The following is a 22,723-nucleotide window of genomic DNA, read 5'->3' as shown; positions in this document are numbered from 1 at the left end:
ACTGATCATGTTCCAAGCAACTCAGCACATAGCTGGAACACAGTAAATATGTTAAACTCCTCACCTTCTGAGCTTTCTTGGGGTGAGATGGAGACCAGGACGGGGCCAGGTCACCAGTCCCTGAGCCCCAGGAAATCCTGCTGGACCTAGCATCAGTTTTGTGGACCTAGTCTGAACCCTGAAGTACCCAAGGTTTCCGGGTTAGCTGGATTGCATCTTGTATAACCCTCTTTTGTTTGTAAAAAGGGAAAAAAAAAAAAAAGAATTCTGGCATCAAATTTATATTATCTTTCCACTTAGGGGAAATGGTTGGCAGAGGAGAAAAAAGATTGCGACATGTTATCAAGAAAGAGGGCTAGTGACCACGAAGGAGATTAGATAAACAATTCTGTTTTATTTATGCTGTTAATCATTCACTGGGCCAGCAGAGTCTCTGCCCATCCATTCCTCTTTGGCTATCCCTGAACAGCCAACCACATGGCTGAAACTCAAGGACTTTTTGGTGAAGCAATCACTCGCCACCTTCAGGGTATTCTGGTAAACTCTTATCTGAGGAACTAAGACAGATCAAAGCAGATTTCTTCCTTAAGAAACTACCCAAGGCACCGTGATAGAGTCGTCGTCTTCTTCCTCAGCTACCTGCAGGTCAGTGGATTATTTGGGGTACCTTGGGGGAAAGGCTGGTGGTTTGGCCTTTTAAGGGGTGCAAGATTAGAAGGATAAGTCAGAGACAAAAACTTGGGAGTGTTTTCAGCAGAAATCTATGCCGGAGTACTGCACTGGGGGGGGGGGCAGTGTACCTTGAAAAGTACTTTTAACCCCTATTGAGCCTCAGTTTTCTATATATAATGGGGAAATGTAAATGGGGAAATAATAATGCATACTAATAAAATAAACTGAAGCAGAAAAGAAGAAGTTACTCTTGTTATTGCATTTAAAAGTCAGGTGTGTTGGTTTGTTGATTTTTTTTCACCATCTTTCTACATAGGGGAGTTGAGGCAGGAGGTAAGCCAGACATCCCAAAGGGAGTGACAAGGGACCTGGTTTTCACAGTCTACATTCTGAAAATTGGTGCAGTTCTCTTTGGAGATGCTGTTAACCCCTCCACATCCATCTCCTCCACCATCAACAGCAAAGACCTTTAAATCTGATAGTAAGGAGAACATGGATGAGCCTGCAGTTAGTCTCTGACGCTAGAAGAAGCCTTACTCATCCTCACCTCTTTTCCCTCCCTCCCTTTTTGAATCTGGCAATACTGATTAGCCTTATTTGTTGAAATCCCCTTCTCCCTTGGTTGGGCAGAATGTAGTACTGCTACTCTGGTTTGCATTTCAGTTTTTCAACCACTCTTCTGTTTGCTGACTCCCTAAACGTAGTAGTAAAGATAAATACAAAGTAGAGTGCCTGGAAGAGGAAGAGGCACCAAAGAAGGTTTGTATTAAGTTATATTATGTTGAATATAATATGGGCACAGAAGGAAGCAGCTGATACAGAGACAAAGAGATTTTAGGAAGGAAGGGAACAACTTGGAAGCAAGTTCTTTCTGGAGTCTGAAAATGATGTGATTGAGAATGCAGGTGTAAGCCAGGAGACACTCCACCTGAGGCTGGAGGAAAATATTATCCTTTCCAGAGGTATCTGAAGTTTTAAAAAGGGAGTTTAGACAACATAAATACGCTAACTTAAAAAGTAATCTCTAATAGGAGGAGAAATTGGGAGGCTGAGGATTTTCCCAGAGCCTCTCAAACTGTACAGCCTTGGCATGTGCTCATGCTGTTTTCCACAAGAGACTCTCCATGTTGACTATAGTTGACTTGAGTTGGTTTCAGTTCTACAGGAATTGATGTTATTGAAATATGAAGGCATTCCCTAGGGAAGTCTTAGCTTTTCAGTGGGCAGTTACAGAATTCTAGACTTTGTAGGAACTAGAAAGATGATTCAAGTTTAATGTCATCATTTTCGGGATGAGAAACTGAGGTCCGAGGAGCTGCTTCAAGATCACAGAAATAGACTAGGATTGTTGGGGCTCAAATCCAGGGCTCCTCGGCTCACAAGTCCTAGCCTCCACCTCCATATTCTGTGGTCGGCTGAGTCCCAGGCAGGTTCTGCTGAGGGACCGCAGTGAGTCGTGAGGATGAACTGTAAATGCTACACATGGCCCACTGAGTCACCACACGTCCCAAGAACCAGTAAGGGAAGTCAAATCACTGAATCATCTCTTCAAAATTTACGAAACACTTCAGATTATTTCATTTGGTCCACAGTAGGTATGTAGTCATTCTCATCCTGAAGATAAAACAAAGTTCAGTTTCATTTACTTCCCATTTACTGGATAACTATTATATACCAGTTAATATTATGTTAGAAACTGGAAAGTTGAATAAACAACTTTGTCTCTGTCTTTAAGGGCCTGGCAATCTATTTCAGGAGGCAGAGGTGAATAGTTACAATACAATGTGGTGTTACAGTGAAAATGTCAGTGAAGTACTCGGGGACCATGGAAGGGACTGACATTTCTTGGTGGGGTTGGGCAATTCTTCACCAAGGAGGTGGCCTTTGATCTGGATTTGATCAGGGAGGAATTAGAGGTAGCAGCTTTCTTGCCCAAAAGTCATCTTCTACAAATGCTTGCAGGTGTTTAGAAAGTTCCAGGATGTGTTTTGGGAAAGGTAAGCACTTGCACGAGGTTGAAGCACAGTGTTTTAAGTGAGCAGAAGTAGAGGGAGTGTTGGGACTTAGAGAACTGGGGACCAGGGGAGTTTTTAAGGAAATCGCTTTTTGGGAATTGTAACAGCATCCGTGTAGAAGCTGGCTTACAGCTGTTTGGCGGCTTTTGCAGTGGTGTAGGGTGGGAGTGAAGGGAACTATGAGAACCTAAGCCTGGGCTATGGAAGTGGGCGTAGGAGAGAATGACAGAGTCTAGTGTTGCTGCGGACAATGTGACAAGGCTTGGTGACTCTGCATATGGAAGGTGGCGAGAAAGCGGAGGCTAGGATGAGTCAGGTTTCTAGTCTAGGAGACTGGGTGGAGATTATTCCCTTGGCTGAGACAGAAAGCAAAGGTCAAGCAGCCTTGGAAGGAAGACAGTGCATCTAGTTTGGGATACGTTGGATTCAAGGTACCTGGGAGATGCAAATGAAGCAGTGGGAAATACTGATCTGAACCCTGGGATTTATTATAAAAAATTAAAAAAAATTTTTTTGTGTGTTTAAATCAGAAATCTAAGAAGTGGTTGCCAGGGCCTGGGAACACGGGAGAAATAAGGAGAGTTTGATAAAAAGGGTATAAGCTTTCAGCTGTAAGATGAAGAAAATTTGAGGATTTAATGTAAAACATGGTGACTATAATTGATAACACTGTACTGGATAATTGTGATTTGCTAAGAGAGTAGAACTTCAATGTTATTTCCAGAAAAAAACGTACACTTACATGTGGAATCTTAAAAATAAAACAAAAAAATGAAACTCATAGAAAAAGAGATTAGATTTGTGATTACAGAGGAGGGGGAGGGAGGAGGAATTGGAGAAAGGTGGTCAAAAGGTACAAACTTCCAGTTATGAGATAAGTAAGTGCTGGGGCTCTAATTTACAACACAATGACTACTGCTGACACTGCTGCATGATATACAGGAAAGTTGTTGAGAGTTAATCCTGAGAGTCCTCATTACAAAGAAATTTTTTTTTTCTTTCTTTTTATTGTATCTGCATGAGAAGATGGTTGCTAACTGGACCCATTATGGTAATCATTTCACAATATATATAAATCAAGCCACCCTGCTGTATGCCTTACACTTATACAATGATGTATATCAATTATTTTTCAATGAAGCTGGGGAAAAAAGATAAACATGTGAGGTGATAGATGTGTTAATTATTTAGATGGGGGATGGAAGTCGTTTCTTAGAGTGTATGTTTGTCAAATCACCATGATATACACTTTAAGTGTCTTACCATATACACACTTGTACCTCAATAAAGCTAAAATTAAAAAAAGACAAATCCAAGAGTCAAAAGTTTCAGTTTAAGTCCAGGATTGCAAGGGAAAAGTGTAATACTTTCTTTTTGGATTTGCAAAGAAAATTCACAAGTACTTATAACTTTCAAAACCAGAAATGTTAATTTAGATAGTATCCAAAACAAAAAGTAATTCCCTGAGATAACCAGCCAGAATTACAGACTTTTTCAGGGTTAAAGGCTCTGTTCACGTGGCAAAGAAACAATCACCTTTGTTAGACAGAACGTTTGCAAGTCAATGTCGTGATGCAGGGATCTGCCTGCTTTTCTGTAGCTGTCGGGGAAGAGAAAGCATTTCCTCCTTATTTTGCTGGGATTGCTTTCATGGACTTTCAGAAAGGTCCGCAGTCCTAAGGCTCAGCACTGGGATTTTACGAGTTCGCAAGAAGAGTAAAGAAGGCAAGCCTAAACGGCTCAAAACTGACATATGGGAAGTAATAGGGCAGAGTTAGATTTCTTATTAACAGTTGACTTTATAGAGCATGTAAGTTTTTGCACCTACAGGAGGCAGTTGGGCCCAGAGGTCTGTGGGTGATGGTCAAAGTCTTGGGGTAGATGAGTTTCCCCCAGGAAGACAGTGAAGGTAAGGGAGGAAGAAGCCCAGGACCGGCCCCCCGTGGCTTGTCACAGAGAGTGTCACTGCTCTGTGTGTGGCACTGGGTCTCACTATGACCATGGGCCACAGTGAAGACCAGACCGATGGCTTCTGGCCCAAGTCCAGCGTGCTTTCCTCTGCACCTGGGCTTAAAGTCCCCTGGTATTGCAGCCATCCGTTGTTACAGTCATTATAATTTTATAGCATTATTGTGGTGATGCTTTTGCTCAAGGAGTTCTGGTTCTGTCAGAATCGCATTCCAACACCAATTCTGCCACTCTCTTCGCTGACATTTCTTATAAATATTTACTACTTGCTGACCGTGCACCAGACCAAAACCCTTCTCAGCTCTTCTGGGAGACGTGAATAGTTATTTTTATTTTGTGAAAAAGGAAATTGAAGCTTAGTGGCGCTTAGAGGGCTGAGCGTCTTGCCCATGGACACACAGTTCCCATGTGGTGGAACCACGAATGAACCCACATGGGTTGAGTCTGACCCCAGGGCCTGGCCGCATACTGTCCTGCTGTGTCCCCCACACTGTGTCTGCAGCCCTGGTGCAAGCCTGTGTGATGTAAATCTCTCAAAATAGTGTAGGGTCTGTATGTGCAACTGCCTATTAGCTCCTGTGATAATCTGTGATTTTCGTTTATTCCTTCTCTCTTTATTGTGCTATGTTGTATGGTTGAGGTTATGATGACTTCAGGTTCTAGAGGAACAGACTAGAGTAAAAGCTCACGGGTCTGGTCTCGTTAAGATAGCAGGTGTGCCTTGCTTTTAAAATCAGCCCAGATCTGGCCTTGACAAAACACTGTAAGAGTAGATATGGACATGGAACAGTCATATTTTTTCTTTAAAACATAGTAGAGCATTAGGTGCTTTTGAATGTGAATTCAACAAATATTTAACTGAGCACTTTGTGTGAGGCACAGTGCTGGGTACTACGTAGGGCAGGGATGAACACAAACCCGCCTTCTGACTTCAAGGACCTTGTGGCCCAGTGGCGAAGACAGACTTCAGATGTCAGTGAAACCAAGTGAGAATCAGCGTTATAAACACTCAAGTGTAACTGGAACTTGGAGACTGGCCTGGAGGCTAAGAGGGAGCATTGGAGAAGGGGCTGCTAGAATGAGCAGGAATTAAAGGGGAAAGGGTGAGAGGGAAGATGATGTGGGCAAGTACAGGGGGTCAGAAAGTGTTTGGAGCTGTCAGGGATCCAGGTTATCTGGACTGGCTGGATTATGAGGGATCAGACCAAAATACTAAAAAGTTAGTCATCCGAAGCCAGTTTAGTAAATGCCAGCTCCTGAAGGATCAGTTCACTGAAGTCAATTTGCTGAATTTATCAAATTATCAATTTACTTAACATCGTTCTAAGAAATAATTCAATTTGAATATATTCAATGGTTATAAAAGTTCTTTTTGAACATAACTAAGGAGCATGTTCTTTGTAGCAGCATTTTAAGTATTTTTGCTCAATTTCCTGATGCTAAGGATTTAATCTAAGGCTATGCTTTTATGAATATGCTCATGAATATTTTTCTGATCCTGTTCAATGTATGTATTTTTCTTGTGAATATCATGACAACTGCAACAATTCACAGGGGAAATTTTCACTTTGTACTATTACCCTCTTGTTGGGAGGGAGGGAATTAGGTTTATTTATTGATTTATTATTATAATTTTTTTTACTATAACTGGAGGTGCTGGGACTGAACCCATGACCTCATGCATGCTAAGGATGCACTCTGCCACAGAGCTATACCTTCCCCGTGTACTATTACCCTCTTGATTTTTTTATAGTCGAATTCTATTTTGCTAACATGGTGGTATTTTTTAAATCTCTTTCTTTAATTTCACTGAAATTCAATAAACAAAACATCTACTGATATCAAAAGTGAAAGAAACTGACTCCTATGGTTTTTATAGTCTATAACAGGTTTTACTGGATGGGAGAAATTTATCATATTTTGTAAATTTCACAGAAGACTTAGTGGGCTGTTTTCATCATATGGAACTTGCCCTACCCCCAGCTGTCTCCAGTTTCTTCCAGTTGCTAGGGCAGAAGGAGTAGAGACTAGGCATCAGGAGGGAGGTGCGGGGCAGAGAGGAGGAAGCAAGAAAGAAAGGGGCTCAGAATGATGGTCCTGGCTCCTCTCACCCTCTTTAGGCCACCTCAATTCATTCAGTACAAATTCCGCAAACGTATTGTTTTAGTAACCAAGACATTTGATAAATTGTTCAACAAGTTGAATTTATTTTCTGGCAGAATTGTCCTAGTGGCCATGTAGAGAGCTCACAAGATAGGACTGTGTGGGGTGGAGTTGTCCACAACTGACAGCAGGGGGAGGACTGAACATTAGAACTGAGTTCGGAAGGAGAAGATTAGATAGTCATTACTCAGTGAAGAGGTTAGGCCCCTCCACGTAGTGTGAAGGGCCGTTATGAACTTTCTTCCCCCTAAATGTGCGACAGGAACATCTTAGAGGGAAATATTGAGGGGGCTGCCTTTATCTAAATGGCTATGCAATTAGTATGAATTACAGACACATGGGGAGTGTGGCATCCTCTGGCTCTAACAGAAATATCGGAATAAAAGGTGAAATTCAAAATTTTATTGGGAGTTAATTTCATATATTCTTTTGAGGACGAAGACTGTTTCTAATGTAAATTTAAGATATATTCTTTTTTGTGTGTGTTTTTTTTTTTTTTTTTTTTTTTTTTGCAACGGGAACAGGAGTGTGGTGAAGAGATAAATGTCCTTCATGATTTTGCTTTAAACAAGTCTTCAGATAGTCTGATTAAATAATGAAAGGACATTTGTCACATAAATCCTTCTTTTTCTTTACATATCTCTATATACCTACATATATCTGTATCTCTATATAAAACCATGTTTTTTTTTTTTTCCCTCAGAGCTTTAAATTGCTTGATGGTTTATTTCCTCTGTGGATAGTTGTCATGAAGAACCCCCAGTGTTGTACATAGTGATCCAACTCCCTTTCTCTGTCTCATCATTTCCCTGCTTTTTTGTTTTGTTTTGTTTTACATTTGTTGCCTCTTGCCTAACTCATCTGCCGTTTCCTTGGTCAGATCACTTCTGTGGCTCACCTTGCCCATCAACAGTCTTCTTAATCAGTCTCACTGTTTCTTCTCTCTGTTCACTTCAATCTGTCAGATATACATCTGCTATGGTGACCTTAAAGCACAATAATGTGTCACCCTAAGGACATGTTAAAAACAAACCAGCTAAAACTAGAATCCAAAACAAAACACAATGGCTCTTTATTCCCCAACCAGTAATGTCCATAAATTCCTCAACTTGGCCCTTACATCCCATTCAGACACATCTGTGAGCTGCCCTGCTACTTAACAACCATCTCCTCATCTCCATTACCTTGCCTTCCAACTGTATGAGTATTATCTACCACCCCCTCAGTTGGCCCTGTGTCCGCTTCTTAACTTTCACAGCATACCTAACTCAGGTTCTGCCACCTCCCATCTCTCCATGGAATTGATTTCTCTTGAGAGCAGAGCGCTTCCGCAGAGGCTAACACTCACTGCTTTGTGTGGTGAGACCTGTGCGCATGTCTTTTCTTCCACTCTAGGCTATAATTTCTTGAAGACATGGAGCTCCTAGCATTCATTCCAGTGCTTTATGACAAGTAGGAAGTCAATGATTGTTTATTAAATTGAGTTTTCTCAGCAGAAACGTGTCGGAGAAGCATCAGGCCATACACCCCTGAAGAGCTCCGATTATGATCCTTCACAGAAAGGGGGCCATGGCATCCTGGCGCTTCTCTAGGCTGTGGGGGGTCTCTGACCCAGCTCTGTTCCAGGTGATGTTGATTGCTGCTCTGTTGGCCACTGTTCTCGGTGAGTAATGGGGAGACAGGTTCAGATTGTCAGCAAATATTCAAAATCATCCTCTTGTTCACTTTCAAGACTAACAGAAACCCCTGCTTCAGCAACAAAGAGTTTTTTTTTGACCAGGAAATCGGAATTTATTTGGGATTTGGAATTATTTGGAATGTAGGGGGAAATTGCTTTTTACCTATAGAAGTGGCAGCTCTGTAGATTCTTCCCTCTAAAATTTATTCTCCAGGAAGTTCCAAAACAACCTGTCTCCAACCATGACTTGAAACGAATCTAAATTATCTATCAGCTTGATTGAACAAACTTCACTGTCTGTGGGTTGATCCAGAATGAAAGGGGACGTATATACTTCTACTGTGGCTCCTGAAAGGAGATCGGCCCGATATTTCATTCTTGCAAGCAAGGCAGGATTAATATTTTTATGCTTCTAGGGGTCCATGTCTCTTCCTTCCTATCACCCAACATCCAAACGGTACAAAACAGTACCAATTAGAAATGTTATTCTTATCCATCTTTCAGCCACCCAGTTTCCGTTCCCTGAGGCAACCAACGTTACATAATGTTACTTCAAATGAAATAATACGTTACTGTTGAGGAAAATTGTAGCACTTCTGGATTTGCACAGATACATCTGAGTCAGCAGATATGGGGAATCTGATAGGTTGATGAAATCTACCATCCTTTTAAGAAAAAATTTCTGCCTTTTATCATATCATTTATCATTATTATTGTCATTGTCAGTAATTAACAAACATGTATTATTAATCACTCACTGGATTCATTGAACAATGGGGATCATAGGAGTTACTATTTTTCTAGATTAGAGAAGAAAAGAATGGTTCCTGTCCTAACATAATGCTACTCAAACTTTAAGATGCTGTGTCCCAGGCTATAACTTTTGGCACTTTTGTCATTTTGGTGTCCAGGCAAGTGTGGTACTCCACCCAATTTACAGTTTGCTTCTCTGATAAATCAGTTGAATGAGACAGAGTTTGAAACTGGAACTTTTCTGAAATACAGCTGCCGCCCTGGCTACACTAGGACCTCTTCAAGATCTTATGGTCTTACCTGTACCTCATCAGGTGACTGGAACTACAAGGTCTTCTGTGTCAGTAAGTATGAACGTTTATTTTTCTTATTTGTGCTTTTTCCTTCTTTGCAAAGTTATCTCAGGCACTAAGCTTTATGAATGCAAATGGGTGTTTTTCATCACTAAGAAACAATCCAGTTTGTCAGTTACTGGTTTCAGTGTACATGTGTGCCACTTTTTGAAAAACATAAGCAAAAAAATGAATAAAACAAAAAATGGGAGCTACCTAGTTGCATTGAGTAATAAGTCTATCCTTTACATCTATTCGATAAGTACTTTTTTCCAGATGTGAACTACAAATTGAATTTTAATGCATTGAAAACTAGATTCACTCTTTACAAAATTATAAAAAATTATGTTGCTAGAAAATAGCAATGTGGTTTTCAAAGAAACCTCACCCAAAATATCTGCTGTGTTTCAAAGAAGATGCTATGGTTCACTCTTGTTGAGAATAAATTCTGTGATATTTTTCTAGAAGTAAAGGTATACACGTACAATCTATACCTTTTTGTTGTTGTTCCTTTTGTGACCAAGGACATGTGCAGTTTTGAGTGGCTTAAGTTCAAAGTACATGCTGGAGACGTAGAATGGCGTTTAGCTGCCTGGTGTTGAATCCTGGGTCGTAGATTCCATGACTACAGTGATCAGTCGGCCCTCTTTTCTAAGAATATCTAAGAATATGTGAAATCACTAACCATCATTTTAATATTTCTCTCAGAGAGACGATGCGGAAACCCAGGAGAATTACTTAACGGGCTAGTGACAGTTAAGACAGATTACTCTTACGGATCAGAAATAGAATTCAGCTGTTTAAAAGGGTGAGTGTGAGCCAATCTAGAAGGAACACTTTCCTTTTAAATTAATTTTTAAAACTAGCTTATGTGTTCATATGTTCAAAAGTAAAAATGATGTAAAAAAAAATGTATACACTGAGAATTCTCATTTCCGTTCTATTGCCATCTACCCCGTTCCTTTTTGTCCTTAAGCAGGGATCCACTTTTACTGGCTATTCATGTACCTTTTATACAAATACAAGCTAAGAAATTAATACATATTTTTATTTTGTACCTTTCCAATTACAAAAGGAGTTTTGAATCTTGCTTTATTTTTTTACTTACTAATATATCCAGGAGATATTTCTATGTTTGTGCTTAGAGAGGTTCTCTCTCATTAATTCCCTTTTACAACTGCATAGGATTTTATGGTGTGATGTATCATGGATTAAGAATCTCTTTGATGGAACCATGAATCTTTCGCTGTTCTGAACCGTGCTCTAATGCTTTATCTTGTACACATAGTTATATCTGTAGGGTAAATTCCCAGAGTGACATTCCTGGGTCAAAGAGTACATGTACTTGAAAATTTGACGCTAAAGGAAGATAAGCATTATTTTTAACAAGGCCTTTTGGTACAGATTTCTCTTGGCCTCAACACCTCATCTCTGGTGACAAAAACATTCTTTCCTCCTGGTGTAGAAAAGGCATCTTTCGCATGGGATTTTGCTCCTCTGCTTTCAGGAAGGAAAGAGGAGGGGTGTGTCAGAGTGCCCTTAAAGTTGCATCTGCTGCCTTTCAAGTGCCTTTAGCTCAAAATAATCCTGATGCTGGAAGTGGCATACTTTGGGGATGGTATATTCTGCCCCGTTCATTGTAGTGTTTTCTATTGTTTCTTCAGGAGTGTTTCAAAGTTTTCCTCACACAGATTTTTGCATTTCTTGAAGTATTTAAACCTGGGTATATTATTTTTGCTATTTTAAATGGATCATCTTTTCATTATATATTCTAACATTATGTATATGTGTACACTATTGATTTCTGCATGTTAAATTTATATTTAAGCTAACTTTCTGAATTCTTTTATTATTTATAATAATCTTTCAGGTGAATTCTCTTGGGATTCCCCAGTTTGCAATCATAGCATTGCAGATAGTGATTGTTTTACCTCTTACTTTCCATTATCTTTCCTGTCTACTTATGTCCATTATGTTACTCCAGGACTCACCCAGAGAAATATAATTATTTAATCAGGGATTTATTTACAAGGACCTAACTTGATACAATGGTGGCCGCTGGTTAAACAGTATATATAGGAGGCTGTTTCTTCTCTGTTTCCTACTTGGCCTGAGGTCAGCAGGGCAGACAGTGAAAAAAGGAGGTTGGGTGTGAGGTGGGTGATGTAAAACCAAAATGAGACCTGCATGGGTGAGGGGAGCACAGATTGGAAGTCACAGTACAGACTAGGGTATACCCACAGGTCTGGACCGGAATTCACATTGTTCTTTCACTGCCTCGTAGCCTTCAACCTAAAAGTTGGGAACGTGTTGTAGGAGAAGTTGTTGCCCTTGACCACAGTGCTCATGAACTTGGATCAGAAGCTGGAGTATGTGAAGGGCATGTCCTCTAGGAGCTGCGTTCGCTGTAGTTCCAGCTGTGCCCTCTGCCAACAAGGTGACAGAACAGAGAGGCAGCAATATGTGTAAACTAAGGTCACATCTTGTGCTCTGTTCTGACCTTTCAAGCATAGAAAGAATTCGGCTACTGATTCACATCCGCCATCTCTTCTGGGCCATTCTAACTTGGCATTAATGGAAGAGAAAATTCCAGGAAAAGCATTTTCAGCTTAGTGACGCTGACACAACACAAATCTATCATAGTCCATCCCTTGTCAAATTTGGTGTTCATATGCACTTTTTAAAAATTAAAGTATAGTCTGTTTACTGTGTCAATTTCTGGTGTACAGCATAATGTTTCTGTCACATGTGTACATACATGTATTTGTTTTATATTCATTTTCATTAGATTTACCACAAGATATTGAATATAAATAATTTCCTGTGCTATACATAAAAAAATTGTTGTTTATCTATTTTATATGTAGTAGTTACTATCTGTAAATCTCAAACTCCCAATTTATATGCAGTTGTTTTAACCATACTTAGCTTAACTTCCAGATAAAACCAGTAGCAAAATTATGCTTCCAGCTTACCTAATGCAGCATACAACTCACAACATGTGAAAGCATGCTAACTCTCCCCAAAAGACGATGCTCTTTGCGCTAAGTCATACTTCCCCTTTAATATCCTGCAATTTAAACACTGAGATATAAAGTAAACTACTATTAACACATCTTATTTCGATGGTAGAGGGATGAAAAAGGTAAAGAGAAAATAATGTAATTCAAAGCAAATCTATTCATATGAAAATAAGTAGAAGTATTTATAACGATTCTGGTCCTTAGTTCTACAACTGGTCACATGGTCGTGGTTGGTATTTATAACAACCTGCTTCTATTAGTCATTCATTGCCTGTTCCCTTTGCCCTCAGCAACCACTTCATCTGATTGTGGTTCTTTGCCTAATGGGATCACTTGAACCGATATTCTTGCAGAGTCTGGGCTGTTTGCAGTCCTGCCTGTATAGACTGTGTCGACTTTAATTAGAGGGCATGAAAGTAGTAAAAAGAGATGCCCCAGGGAACCTCTCGCCTCCCAGACATGCATATTATCACCATTGTTGCTTTTGAGCGATCCAATTTCTTACGGATAATCAGGATTAATCACCCTAGTCAGGAAAGTAAACCTGATGCCAATAAGGATTTCTGACTCTTTTATGGGATTTAATCTTTGACTGTCCAAAGACACTATTCTTTAATCTTTGAAATCAAGTAATCCTACTCTTAGTTGTTTTGATATGGACCATTTGGTTCAATTTTTTGTTGCTGTGTGATGTGCAATTTTAAAATGCAAATTAAGGTATTATTTTATTTCTAACATTCACCTGAAATACATTTAAAAACAGTTTTATTTTGTTGTGTTTTTTGTTCCTTCTCCAGATTGTCCAGCTAAGTATATATGGATTCTCTTTGGCTTTTCATCTATAGCTAACATTTTTTTCTCTAAATTTTTTTTATTATTGTTTCATTTTGTTTGATTTTCTCATGTTTATCTTGTTTCCCTTATTGTGTATGGCTCCCAAGAGGGAAAGTGAGAAGATTCAGAACTAACATGCTGTTGGAACACCAAAATGTTCCTATTGGAATAACCAGAAACAATACTTTTCACTTGGTTTCCTGGCTAGGTTAGAAAATTACATTTTCAAGAAATTTCAAAATAAAGAGATGCTTAATTCTTCTTGTTAAAATTTTATTTTTCTTTATGTTATTATTCAATAAATTTCAGGGCCTCTTAGATTGCTGAAGGTAACATTTACATTAGTATTCAATCACTTTGTAGGTTTATTGCTTGATAATAGCACAATTTGAAATTATACTAACAATGCTTTCTTTTTTTCTGTTACCATAATTCATATGGAGCAGTAAGACAAATTGAAGAAAGCTTAGGACTTGTCAAGAGCTATAGAAATGGGGGTCATGAAGAGGAAGTTAATTGTGTATGGGAAAGAGCAAGCATCTACAAATCAGAAGGGGGCGGCCAACCAGAGGGCAAGAGAGTTTGGGGCCAGTAATCTAGCTGGTACTGTCATCTCCCAAAAATCTACAGAACACATTCAAATGAGTCTTTTACCCTACACTGTCCTGCTTGAGCTCTGGATGAACTTCATGCCTGACATCTAGTAGATGTCCAATAATAGATCACAGAATAAAAGAACAAACGAACAAACATGCACATCTCATTGCAGTGATGGAATTTTACCAAATGGAGTTTTCAATGGGAAGTGTCATCTGAGAAAACATTATTTCTTCATTTTTAATACTGAATAACAAGTCCGTTTGTTCAGACCCCTTTATTCAATTTAATTTATAGTACATGAATTCCATTAAAGTCTTTGATCATATTTTATTCAGATATGTCTTACTTGGCTCAGCTACTAGTTACTGTGAGATCCAAGATAAAGGAGTTGGTTGGAGTGATCCTCTCCCCAAATGTGAAAGTAAGTAAAGATTTTTTTCTGACTTGACTATCAGTCAAAACCATGTTAGGTAATAAAACTCCTATGTGTCTTGGCTGCCGTTAGAATTTGCATCGTGAATGTTAGATTTGTGAGGATGCCTTCCCTGATTATTTCTTCCTCTTTGCTCACTCCTCTCAGTTATCAAGTGTGAGCCTCCTCCAGACATCAGCCATGGGAAGCACAATGGTGGAGAGGAAAATTACGCATACGGCTCTTCTGTCACCTACCACTGTGACCCCGACTTCTCAGTGTTGGGCCAAGCCTCCATTTCTTGCTCAGTGGAAAATGAAACAATAGGTGTCTGGAGTCCAAGCCCTCCTACCTGTAAAAGTAAGTCATGATGAGGAATTTTGGTTTGAAATCTTTGTTTGGAAGACAAAGGAAGGTAAATGTACTGGGGGAAATGAAATGATTCAAAGACAAAATATCTATTGCAATGACACAGTCATTTATTTGACAAACTGATACTTACGAATGCTCTACCGGTATTTAGTAAAAAACAGCACTGACATCTCTCTGGCTTTGCGAAGTAAAACTTTTTTTTAAATTAAAATATAATTGACTCACAGTATTATATTAGTTTCAGGTATTATACATAGTGATTTGATATCTTTATACAGTATAAAATGATCATCATAAGTTTGGTTACCATCTGTCACCATACAAAGTTATTACAATGTGACTATATTCTCTATGCTGTACATTACATCCTCGAAATGTATTTATTTTATAACTGCAAGTTTGTACCTCTTAATTTCCTTTACCTGTTTTGCCCACCCCCTGCTTCCCTTCCTTTTGGCAACTATCAATTTGTTCTCTGTATCTATGAGTCTTTCTGCTTGTTTTGTTTTTTAGATTTCACACATAATTAAAATCATATGATACTGTCTCTGCTGACACTTCACTTAGCATAATACCCTCTAGGTCCATCCATGTTATCACAAATGGCAAGATTTTGTTCTTTTTTATGGCTGAGTAATATTCCGTTATATGTCTTTTCCCCGTTGTATACACTTGCCTCTTTTATCCTAGAATAATTGACCATATAAGGGTTTATTTCTGGACTCTCAATTCTGTTCCGATTATCTGTGTGTCTGTTTTTGTGCCAGTGCCATATTGTTTTGATTACTAAAGTTTTGCAGTATAGTTTGAAATCAGGGACTGTGACGACTTTTGCCTTGTTCTTTTATTCTCAAGATTGCTTTGGCTACTTGAGGTCTTTTGTGGTTCCATATAAACTTTAGGATTATTTGTTCTAGTTTTGTGAAAAGTGCCACAAGTATTTTGATTGGGATTGCATTAAATCTGTAGGTTGCTTTGGGTAGTATGGACATTTTAACAATGATAATTTTTCCAACCCATGAATACATTATATGTTTCCACTTTTTGGCGTCATCTTTGATTTCTTTTATCAGTGTCTTGTAGTTTTCAGAGTACAGGTTGTTCACCTCCTTGGCTAAATTTATTCCAATATATTTTATTCTTTTTTGGTGCAGTTATAAATGGGATCGTTTTCTTAATTTCTCTTTCTGTTAGTCTACAATTAGTGTATAGAAATGCAATAGGTCTCTGTATGTTAATTTTGTATTCTGCAACTTGACTGAATTCGTTTGTTAATTCTAATAGTTTTCTTTGTGGCGTCTTTAGGGTTTTCTATGTACAGTATCATGCTGTCTGTAAATAAGGACAGTTTTACTTCTTCTCTTCCAACTGGGGTGCCTTTTATTTCTTTTTGTTCTATGAATGCTGTGGGCTAGGACTTCCAACATCATGGAGATTAAAAATGATGAGAGTGGGCGTCTTAGAGGAACAGGTTTCAGCTTTTCATTGTTGAATATAATATTAGCTGTGGGTTTGTCATATATGGCCTTTATTATGTTGAGGCATGTTTCCCCTATGCCCACTTTGTTGAGAGTTTTTATCATAAATAGATGTTGAATTTTGTCAAATACTTTTTCTGGGTCTACTGAGATGATCATATGATTTTTATACTTTGTTTTTTAATGTGGTGTACCATGTTGATTGATTTTTTGGATATTGAACCATTCTTTCATCCCTGGAATAAGTCCCACTTGATCATGGTGTGTGATTCTTTCACTGTATTGTTGAATTTGACTTGCTAATATTTTGTTAAGGATTTTTGCCTCTATGTTCATTAGGAATATTGACCTGTATTTTTTTGGAAGTGTCTTTGCCTGGTTTTGGTATCATGGTAATGCTGGCCACGTAGAATGAATTTGGAAGCATTTCCTCCTTTTCAACTTTTTGGAATAGTTTGAGAAGGATAGAATTCACATCTGGTCTTGGACTTTTATTTGTTGGGAGTTTTTTTTTTTTTTTTTTATTACTGATTCAGTTTCATTACTAGTAATTAGATTGTTCATATTATCTATTTCTTCTTGAGTCAGTCTTGGAAGATTATGTGTTTTTAGGAACTTACTCATTTCTTCTAGGTTGTCCAATTTGTTGGTATATAATTATTCATATTAGTCTCTTAAAATTGTTTGTGTTTCTGTGATACTAGTTGTAACTTCTCTTTCATTTCTGATTTTATTTATTTGGGCCCTCTCTCTTTTTTTCCTGAGGAACTTGGTTAAACATTTATCAATTTTGTTTATCATTTCAAACAACAAGCTCTTAGCTTCATTAATTTTTTTCCTATTGTTTTTTATAGTCTCTATTTTATTTATTTTCACTCTGATTTTTATTATTTCCTTCCTCCTACTAACTTTATAATTTGTTTGTTCTAGTTCTTTTGGTTCTTTAGGTGTAAAGTTTGATTATTTGTTTGAGATTTTACTTGTTTCTTGAGGTAGGTCTGTATTGCTGTGAACTGCCCTCTTAGAATTGCTTTTGTTGCAACCCGTAGATTTTGAAAAGTTGTGTTTCCATTTTTATTTCTCTCAAGGTATTTTTTGATTTCTTCATTGATCCAATGTAGCATGTTTAGCATGTTGTTTAGTCTCCATGTGTTTATATATTTTTCCATTTTTTTCTTCTTATAATTAATTTCTAATTTCATATTGTTGTGGTTGAAAAATACTTCAGTTTTGTTAAATTTATTGAAACTTGTTTTGTGGTCTAACATGTGATGTATTCTGGAGAATATTCCATGTGCACTTGAGAAGAACATGCATTCTGCAGTTTTTAGATAGAATGTTTTGTGTATATCTATTAAAACTATCTGATCTAATGTGTAATTTAAAATCAGTATTTCCTGATTAATGTTCCATTTGGATGGTCTATCCATTGCTGTAAGTGAGATGTTAAAGTCCCCTACTATTATTGTGTTACTGTCAATTTCTCCCTTTGTACTTTTTTAATATACAAATTTTTATTGAAGTATAGTGAGTTTACACTGTTGTATCAATTTCTCCATTTATGTTTGTGAACATTTGTTTTACATATTTAGGTGCTTCTATGTTGGGTGCATAGATATTTATAAGTGTTATATTCTCTTCTTGGATTGACCCCTTTATTATTAGGTAATACACTTCTTTAGAGCATTTTGTTACAGTCTTTGTTTTAAAGTCTGTTTGGTCTGATATGAGTATTGCTAGCCCAGCTTTCCTTTTGTTTTCATTTGCCTGGAATATCTTTTCCCATCTCTTCACCTTCAGTCTGTGTGTGTGTTTAGCTGTAAAGTGAGTCTCTTTTAGGCAGTATACAAAAAAAATTTTTTTTTAATCCTTTCAACTTCCCTATTGGAACATTTAGTCCATTTACATTTCAAGTAGTTATGGATAAGAATGTACTTACTGCTATTTTGTTCATTGTTTTCTAGTTCTTTTTTTATTCCTTTCTTCTTCTCTTAGTCTTTTCCTTTGTGATTTGATGATTTTCTCTAGTGTTATGTGTTTGGGTTCCTTTCTCTTTAATGTTTGCATACTTACTATAGGTTTTTGATTTATAGTTACCATGATTTTTATATATATCAACATTTGTTATATGTATCGGTTTATTTTAAACTGATAGCCACTTAAGTTCAAATGAATTCTAAAAGCATTACATTTTTAATGCCCCCCATTCTGTTTTTGAATCAGAGTTTACATATTTTTATTTTTTGTATCCCTTAAACTACTTATTATAGCTATGGTTGATTTTTGTGACCTTTGTCTTTTAGCTTCTATACTAGTTTTTTAAGTGGTTGATCCGCTGCCTTTGCTATATATTTGCCTTTAACGGTGAAATTTTTTCTTTCATATATTTTCTTATTTCTAGTATGGCCTTTTCTTTTCTGTTTACAAAAGACCCTTGAACATTTCTTGTAAGGCAGGTTTACTAGTAATGAACTCCTTTAGATTTTCCTTGTCTGTAAAACTCTTTATCTCTCCAACTCTGAGGAGTATTATTGCTTGTAAGTTCCTCCCCGCCCCCCCCTTCAGCATTTTAAATTTATCATGCTGCTCCCTTTTGGCCTGCAAAATTTCTGCTGAAAAATTATCTGGTAGCTTTACTGGGGGGTTCCCAACCAGTATGTGACTGGTTGTTTTTCTCTTGCTGCCTTTAAAACTCTCTATCTTTAACTTTTGCCATTTTAATTATGATATATCTTGGTGTGGTTCATCTTGTTTGGGGTTCTCTATACTCCCTGGACCTGACTATCTGTTTCCTTTCCCAGGTTAGAGAAATTTTCAGCCATTATTTCTTCAAATGATTTTTCTGCCCCTTTCTTTCTCTATTCTCCTTCTGGGGCTCCATGAATGAAAATATTAGTTTGCTTGATGTTGCTTTTAAACAAGCCTCATTAAAAATTAATTTTTTCCTCTTTTTGCTATTCTGATTGGGTGATTTTTACTATTCTGTCTTCCAGATTACTTATCCATTCTTGTGTATCACCTAATCTGCTATTGATTTCTTCTAGGGTATTATTAATTTTATTTTATTTATTGTATTCTTCAGCTCTAATTGGTTCTTTCATGTATTTTCTGACTCTTTGTTGAAGTTTTCACTGTGTTCCTTCATTCTTCTCCTGAGTTTAGTAAGCATCTTTATGATAATTATTTTTAACTTTTTATCAGGTAAATTACTTATCTGCATGTCATTAGGGTTGTTTAAAATAGGGCTTTTTCTTGTTCCTTTGCTTGGAACATATTCCTCTGTCTCTTAATTTTGTCTGACTTACCATGTTTGTGTCTATGAATTAGGCAAAACAGAATGAGCACGGGCTGCAGAGGGTGGTCCTATCACACACTGCATTGGGGCTGCCTTTGTGGTACAGCTGAAGCTGGAGTGGGTGTGGGTGGGAGGGTGCTCTGCACCAGGGCCACCCTGGTGGGATGGCTGGAGTTGGAGTGGGCATGGGCTGGGGTGGAGGGGTAACCCACAGGCAAATTTAAAGTTGATTCTCTTTTATATTGAGTTTGCTGCATGCCCAGGAAACTCTCTAGGGCAGCTATAGTCTAAGTGTTAATTTAGCAACCATCTCAGCAATCCAGGTTGCCTTGATCTTGTGGCGTCTTGATATCAAAATGTGCTTTCACAATCTCTTTAGAAGAGGAAGAGAGAAAAAGCAAATTATCTCCCTTCTTTAAGAGCTTTGGCCTGAAAGTGATGACATACCACTTTGCATTGCAGCCTTTTGTCCAAAACTAGTAACATGTAGACCCTCCCTACCCTAAGGGAACTGAGGAATATCATCTTTTGTCTGTGCAGGAAGCAGAACTGGGAATACTGATTAGCACTTTTCACGTCAATCACATATGCCTACAGGGCAAGTGAAACCTACTAGACACCAGAAGTTCAACAGGACAAAGCAAAAAAAGTTGAGCCAGAAGAAATATTGTGGCTTTGCTAGCTTGCTAATCTAAGGCATCTTCCTTTGCTACTAAGCACCTATAGAGTATCACTTACTATTCTGAGTCCTCACAGGGTACAGTCAAACCAGGGGATAGACGAGCATGATACTGCAAACAGTTCCAAATGCCTGAAGAACTCTCAGGAGTTCAGAGTGAAGGTGAAGTGGGGACCTTGAAAGGGTTTAACTAGGGGAGCAAATGTGCTGCATCTTAGAAAGATAACTCTGGCTGCAGAATGGACAACAATTTAAAGTGGGATAAAACTTAACTCGTAGTCACCTGTTGCAACTATCCAGCCAAGTAGTGAAGGTAGCTTCAACTGTAGCCATGGCAGTTGGCCCAGGGAGTAGTTGAGGAATCAAAGAAGAACTAACATGGCAGGACTGTCAGGGTTTGATGACTGACTGATGTGGGGATGGGAGGCAGAGGAAGTTTGTTTTTTGCTTGTGATGGTGCAGATATCTCTTGCCCTGGCTGCTTCTTCATCATGACCACTGGCCACTGACTCACCACCAAAATCATCCAGGAGAGTCAGTCATTATAAGGGGAGGATTTGAGGACTTTGAGATATTTTTTTCCCCTGGATTATATACAGTGAATTTTTCTTGAGAAAGGAAGTTAGAGCCACTCATAAGCATCTCACAATTGAACCAACATGATGGGATCTCATTTTACTTTTAAAAGTTGAAATAAAAAAAAAAAGAGAAAGAATGAAATTAAAGTTGAAATTAAAAAAAATACATATGTATATAATCCATTTGTGTTTTTTTTCACACCTTTATTGTGGTCTGGTTCCAGTACAGTAAACGACACCTATTTCAGATGTGCACTTTGATGAGTTTTGGTAGATGTCTACACCTGTGAAACCACCACCACAACCAAGATAGCTAACATTTCCATTTGTCTTTTCTTATGAGTCTTTAGAAGTCACTTGTTCTCGGCCAGCAGTTACAAATGGGAAAATAATCACCGGATTTGGACCCACCTATACTCATAAACAGTCTATTGTATTTGGCTGCAATAAAGGTTTCATCCTCAAAGGCAGCAGTTTAATCTATTGTGAAGAAGATAACAACTGGAATCCTCCTCCTCCCATCTGTGAACTCAGTAAGTGTGGACCATGAAGGAATTTCAATATTTGGCATTTAACGATATCCAGAAACGCTGGTGGCAGCATGCTCCTGTGCCCGAGGCCACTTGAAATCACAGTAGAAATTTAAGTTGACATCAATCCCTTTATTTTTTTCTTGCTAGAAAGAAGAGTGATTTCATTACACTGTGCAAGGTTATATGACACCGCATACGGCTGCCATGTGCAGTTGTGAAGGTTGTGCATACTCCAACCTAAAGAGAGAAATTAGCATTGTAGACATTGTGGATTCGTATGTTTATTTCAACATTTTTCTTGCAGTTGACAGAAAATTGTTTTGTTCTAACAAAATCATTATATTACAATAATTGCTTTGAAAGCTAAATAGCAAAGTGTCCTGAGGGAAAAATGCCTTTTTTTCTAACTTGCACAGAAGTATTGTATAGACTATGATTCTGACATTCTAACATTATAAACTCATGTGGATCATTAAAAATTATCTTAGTAGTAATAATGATAACTTGGTGCTAGTCTAGGTACATAATAAGAATCAATTTAATGAATTCTCCCCAGAATTGTGGGCCCTATTGTTTCCCTCATTTTATCGATAAGAAATCTATTCACAGAGGTTATTTAAAATGTCCCAGAATAGGCATATCTATATAGAGAGAAAGTATTTTAGTGCTTTCCAGGGCCTGGGAGAAGGTGAGACTAGGGAGTGACTGCTAATGAGTACAGAGTTTCTTCTCAGGTTGATACAAAAATATCCTAAAATTGGAGAATGGTGATGGTTGTACAACTCTGCGAATATACTAAAAACCAGTGGATTATGTATTTTAAATGGGTGAATTGTATGTTATGTGACTTGTATCTCAGTAAAACTGTTAAAAAAGAACCTTACCCTATATGCCATCTTAAATGTTTGAAGAGAAAACGTAATAAACATCCCACTTGGCAGATGTTTTATATTTCCATATCGTGTGAACCAGTAGCATCAGGAAAGAGTAAAGAGGACAAGACGCAAGATTTAAGCTCAAAAGTCACTTGGTCTTTGGTTTATTCTTGCCAAATCCTTAAATTCAGTTCCTGAATCTGAACTTTATCTGAATAAGGGGAGTGACTTGTTTATTTTCTCCCATCAATCAAGAAACAAGGCAGTTAGATTTGTTTGCCTGCAACAGTTCTCCAGCCATATCTACCTTGCAAGCCCAATGCTTCGATTTAGAGACTAAACGTTCTAAAATCAATGAAGAGGAAGAAGAATGAACACTTGAACAGTTGGCACAGCAGAGGAGCCACTTGTTAGTGCCGTCAGTGAGAACCTCTCTGGTGCAGTGCACGTGTGTACACATGTC

General features: G+C 38.0%; 1 protein-coding gene across 2 annotated transcripts in view; it reads left to right on the top strand.

Moving 5' to 3' along the window:
• Positions 1-466: 466 nt before the first annotated feature.
• Positions 467-22,723, top strand: part of C4BPA (complement component 4 binding protein alpha) — a 29,724-nt gene continuing 7,467 nt past the window's right edge. Inside the window, exons 1-7 of one of the 2 annotated variants that reach the window (XM_045522847.2) lie at positions 467-645; positions 8,312-8,481; positions 9,408-9,593; positions 10,290-10,389; positions 14,374-14,459; positions 14,619-14,810; positions 21,203-21,385. In XM_045522847.2, coding sequence (XP_045378803.2) covers positions 8,364-8,481; positions 9,408-9,593; positions 10,290-10,389; positions 14,374-14,459; positions 14,619-14,810; positions 21,203-21,385 — 865 coding nt within the window. In that variant the 5' untranslated portion in view covers positions 467-645; positions 8,312-8,363. The remainder of the gene's footprint in view (positions 646-8,311; positions 8,482-9,407; positions 9,594-10,289; positions 10,390-14,373; positions 14,460-14,618; positions 14,811-21,202; positions 21,386-22,723) is intronic. The other variant, XM_010963240.3, reaches the window with a different exon arrangement.

The sequence above is a fragment of the Camelus bactrianus genome, chromosome 23, assembly GCF_048773025.1.
Source record: "Camelus bactrianus isolate YW-2024 breed Bactrian camel chromosome 23, ASM4877302v1, whole genome shotgun sequence".
Lineage (NCBI taxonomy): Eukaryota > Metazoa > Chordata > Mammalia > Artiodactyla > Camelidae > Camelus > Camelus bactrianus.
Note: the sequence above shows the minus strand (reverse complement) of the source record. Positions and strands in the feature narration are given on the sequence as shown.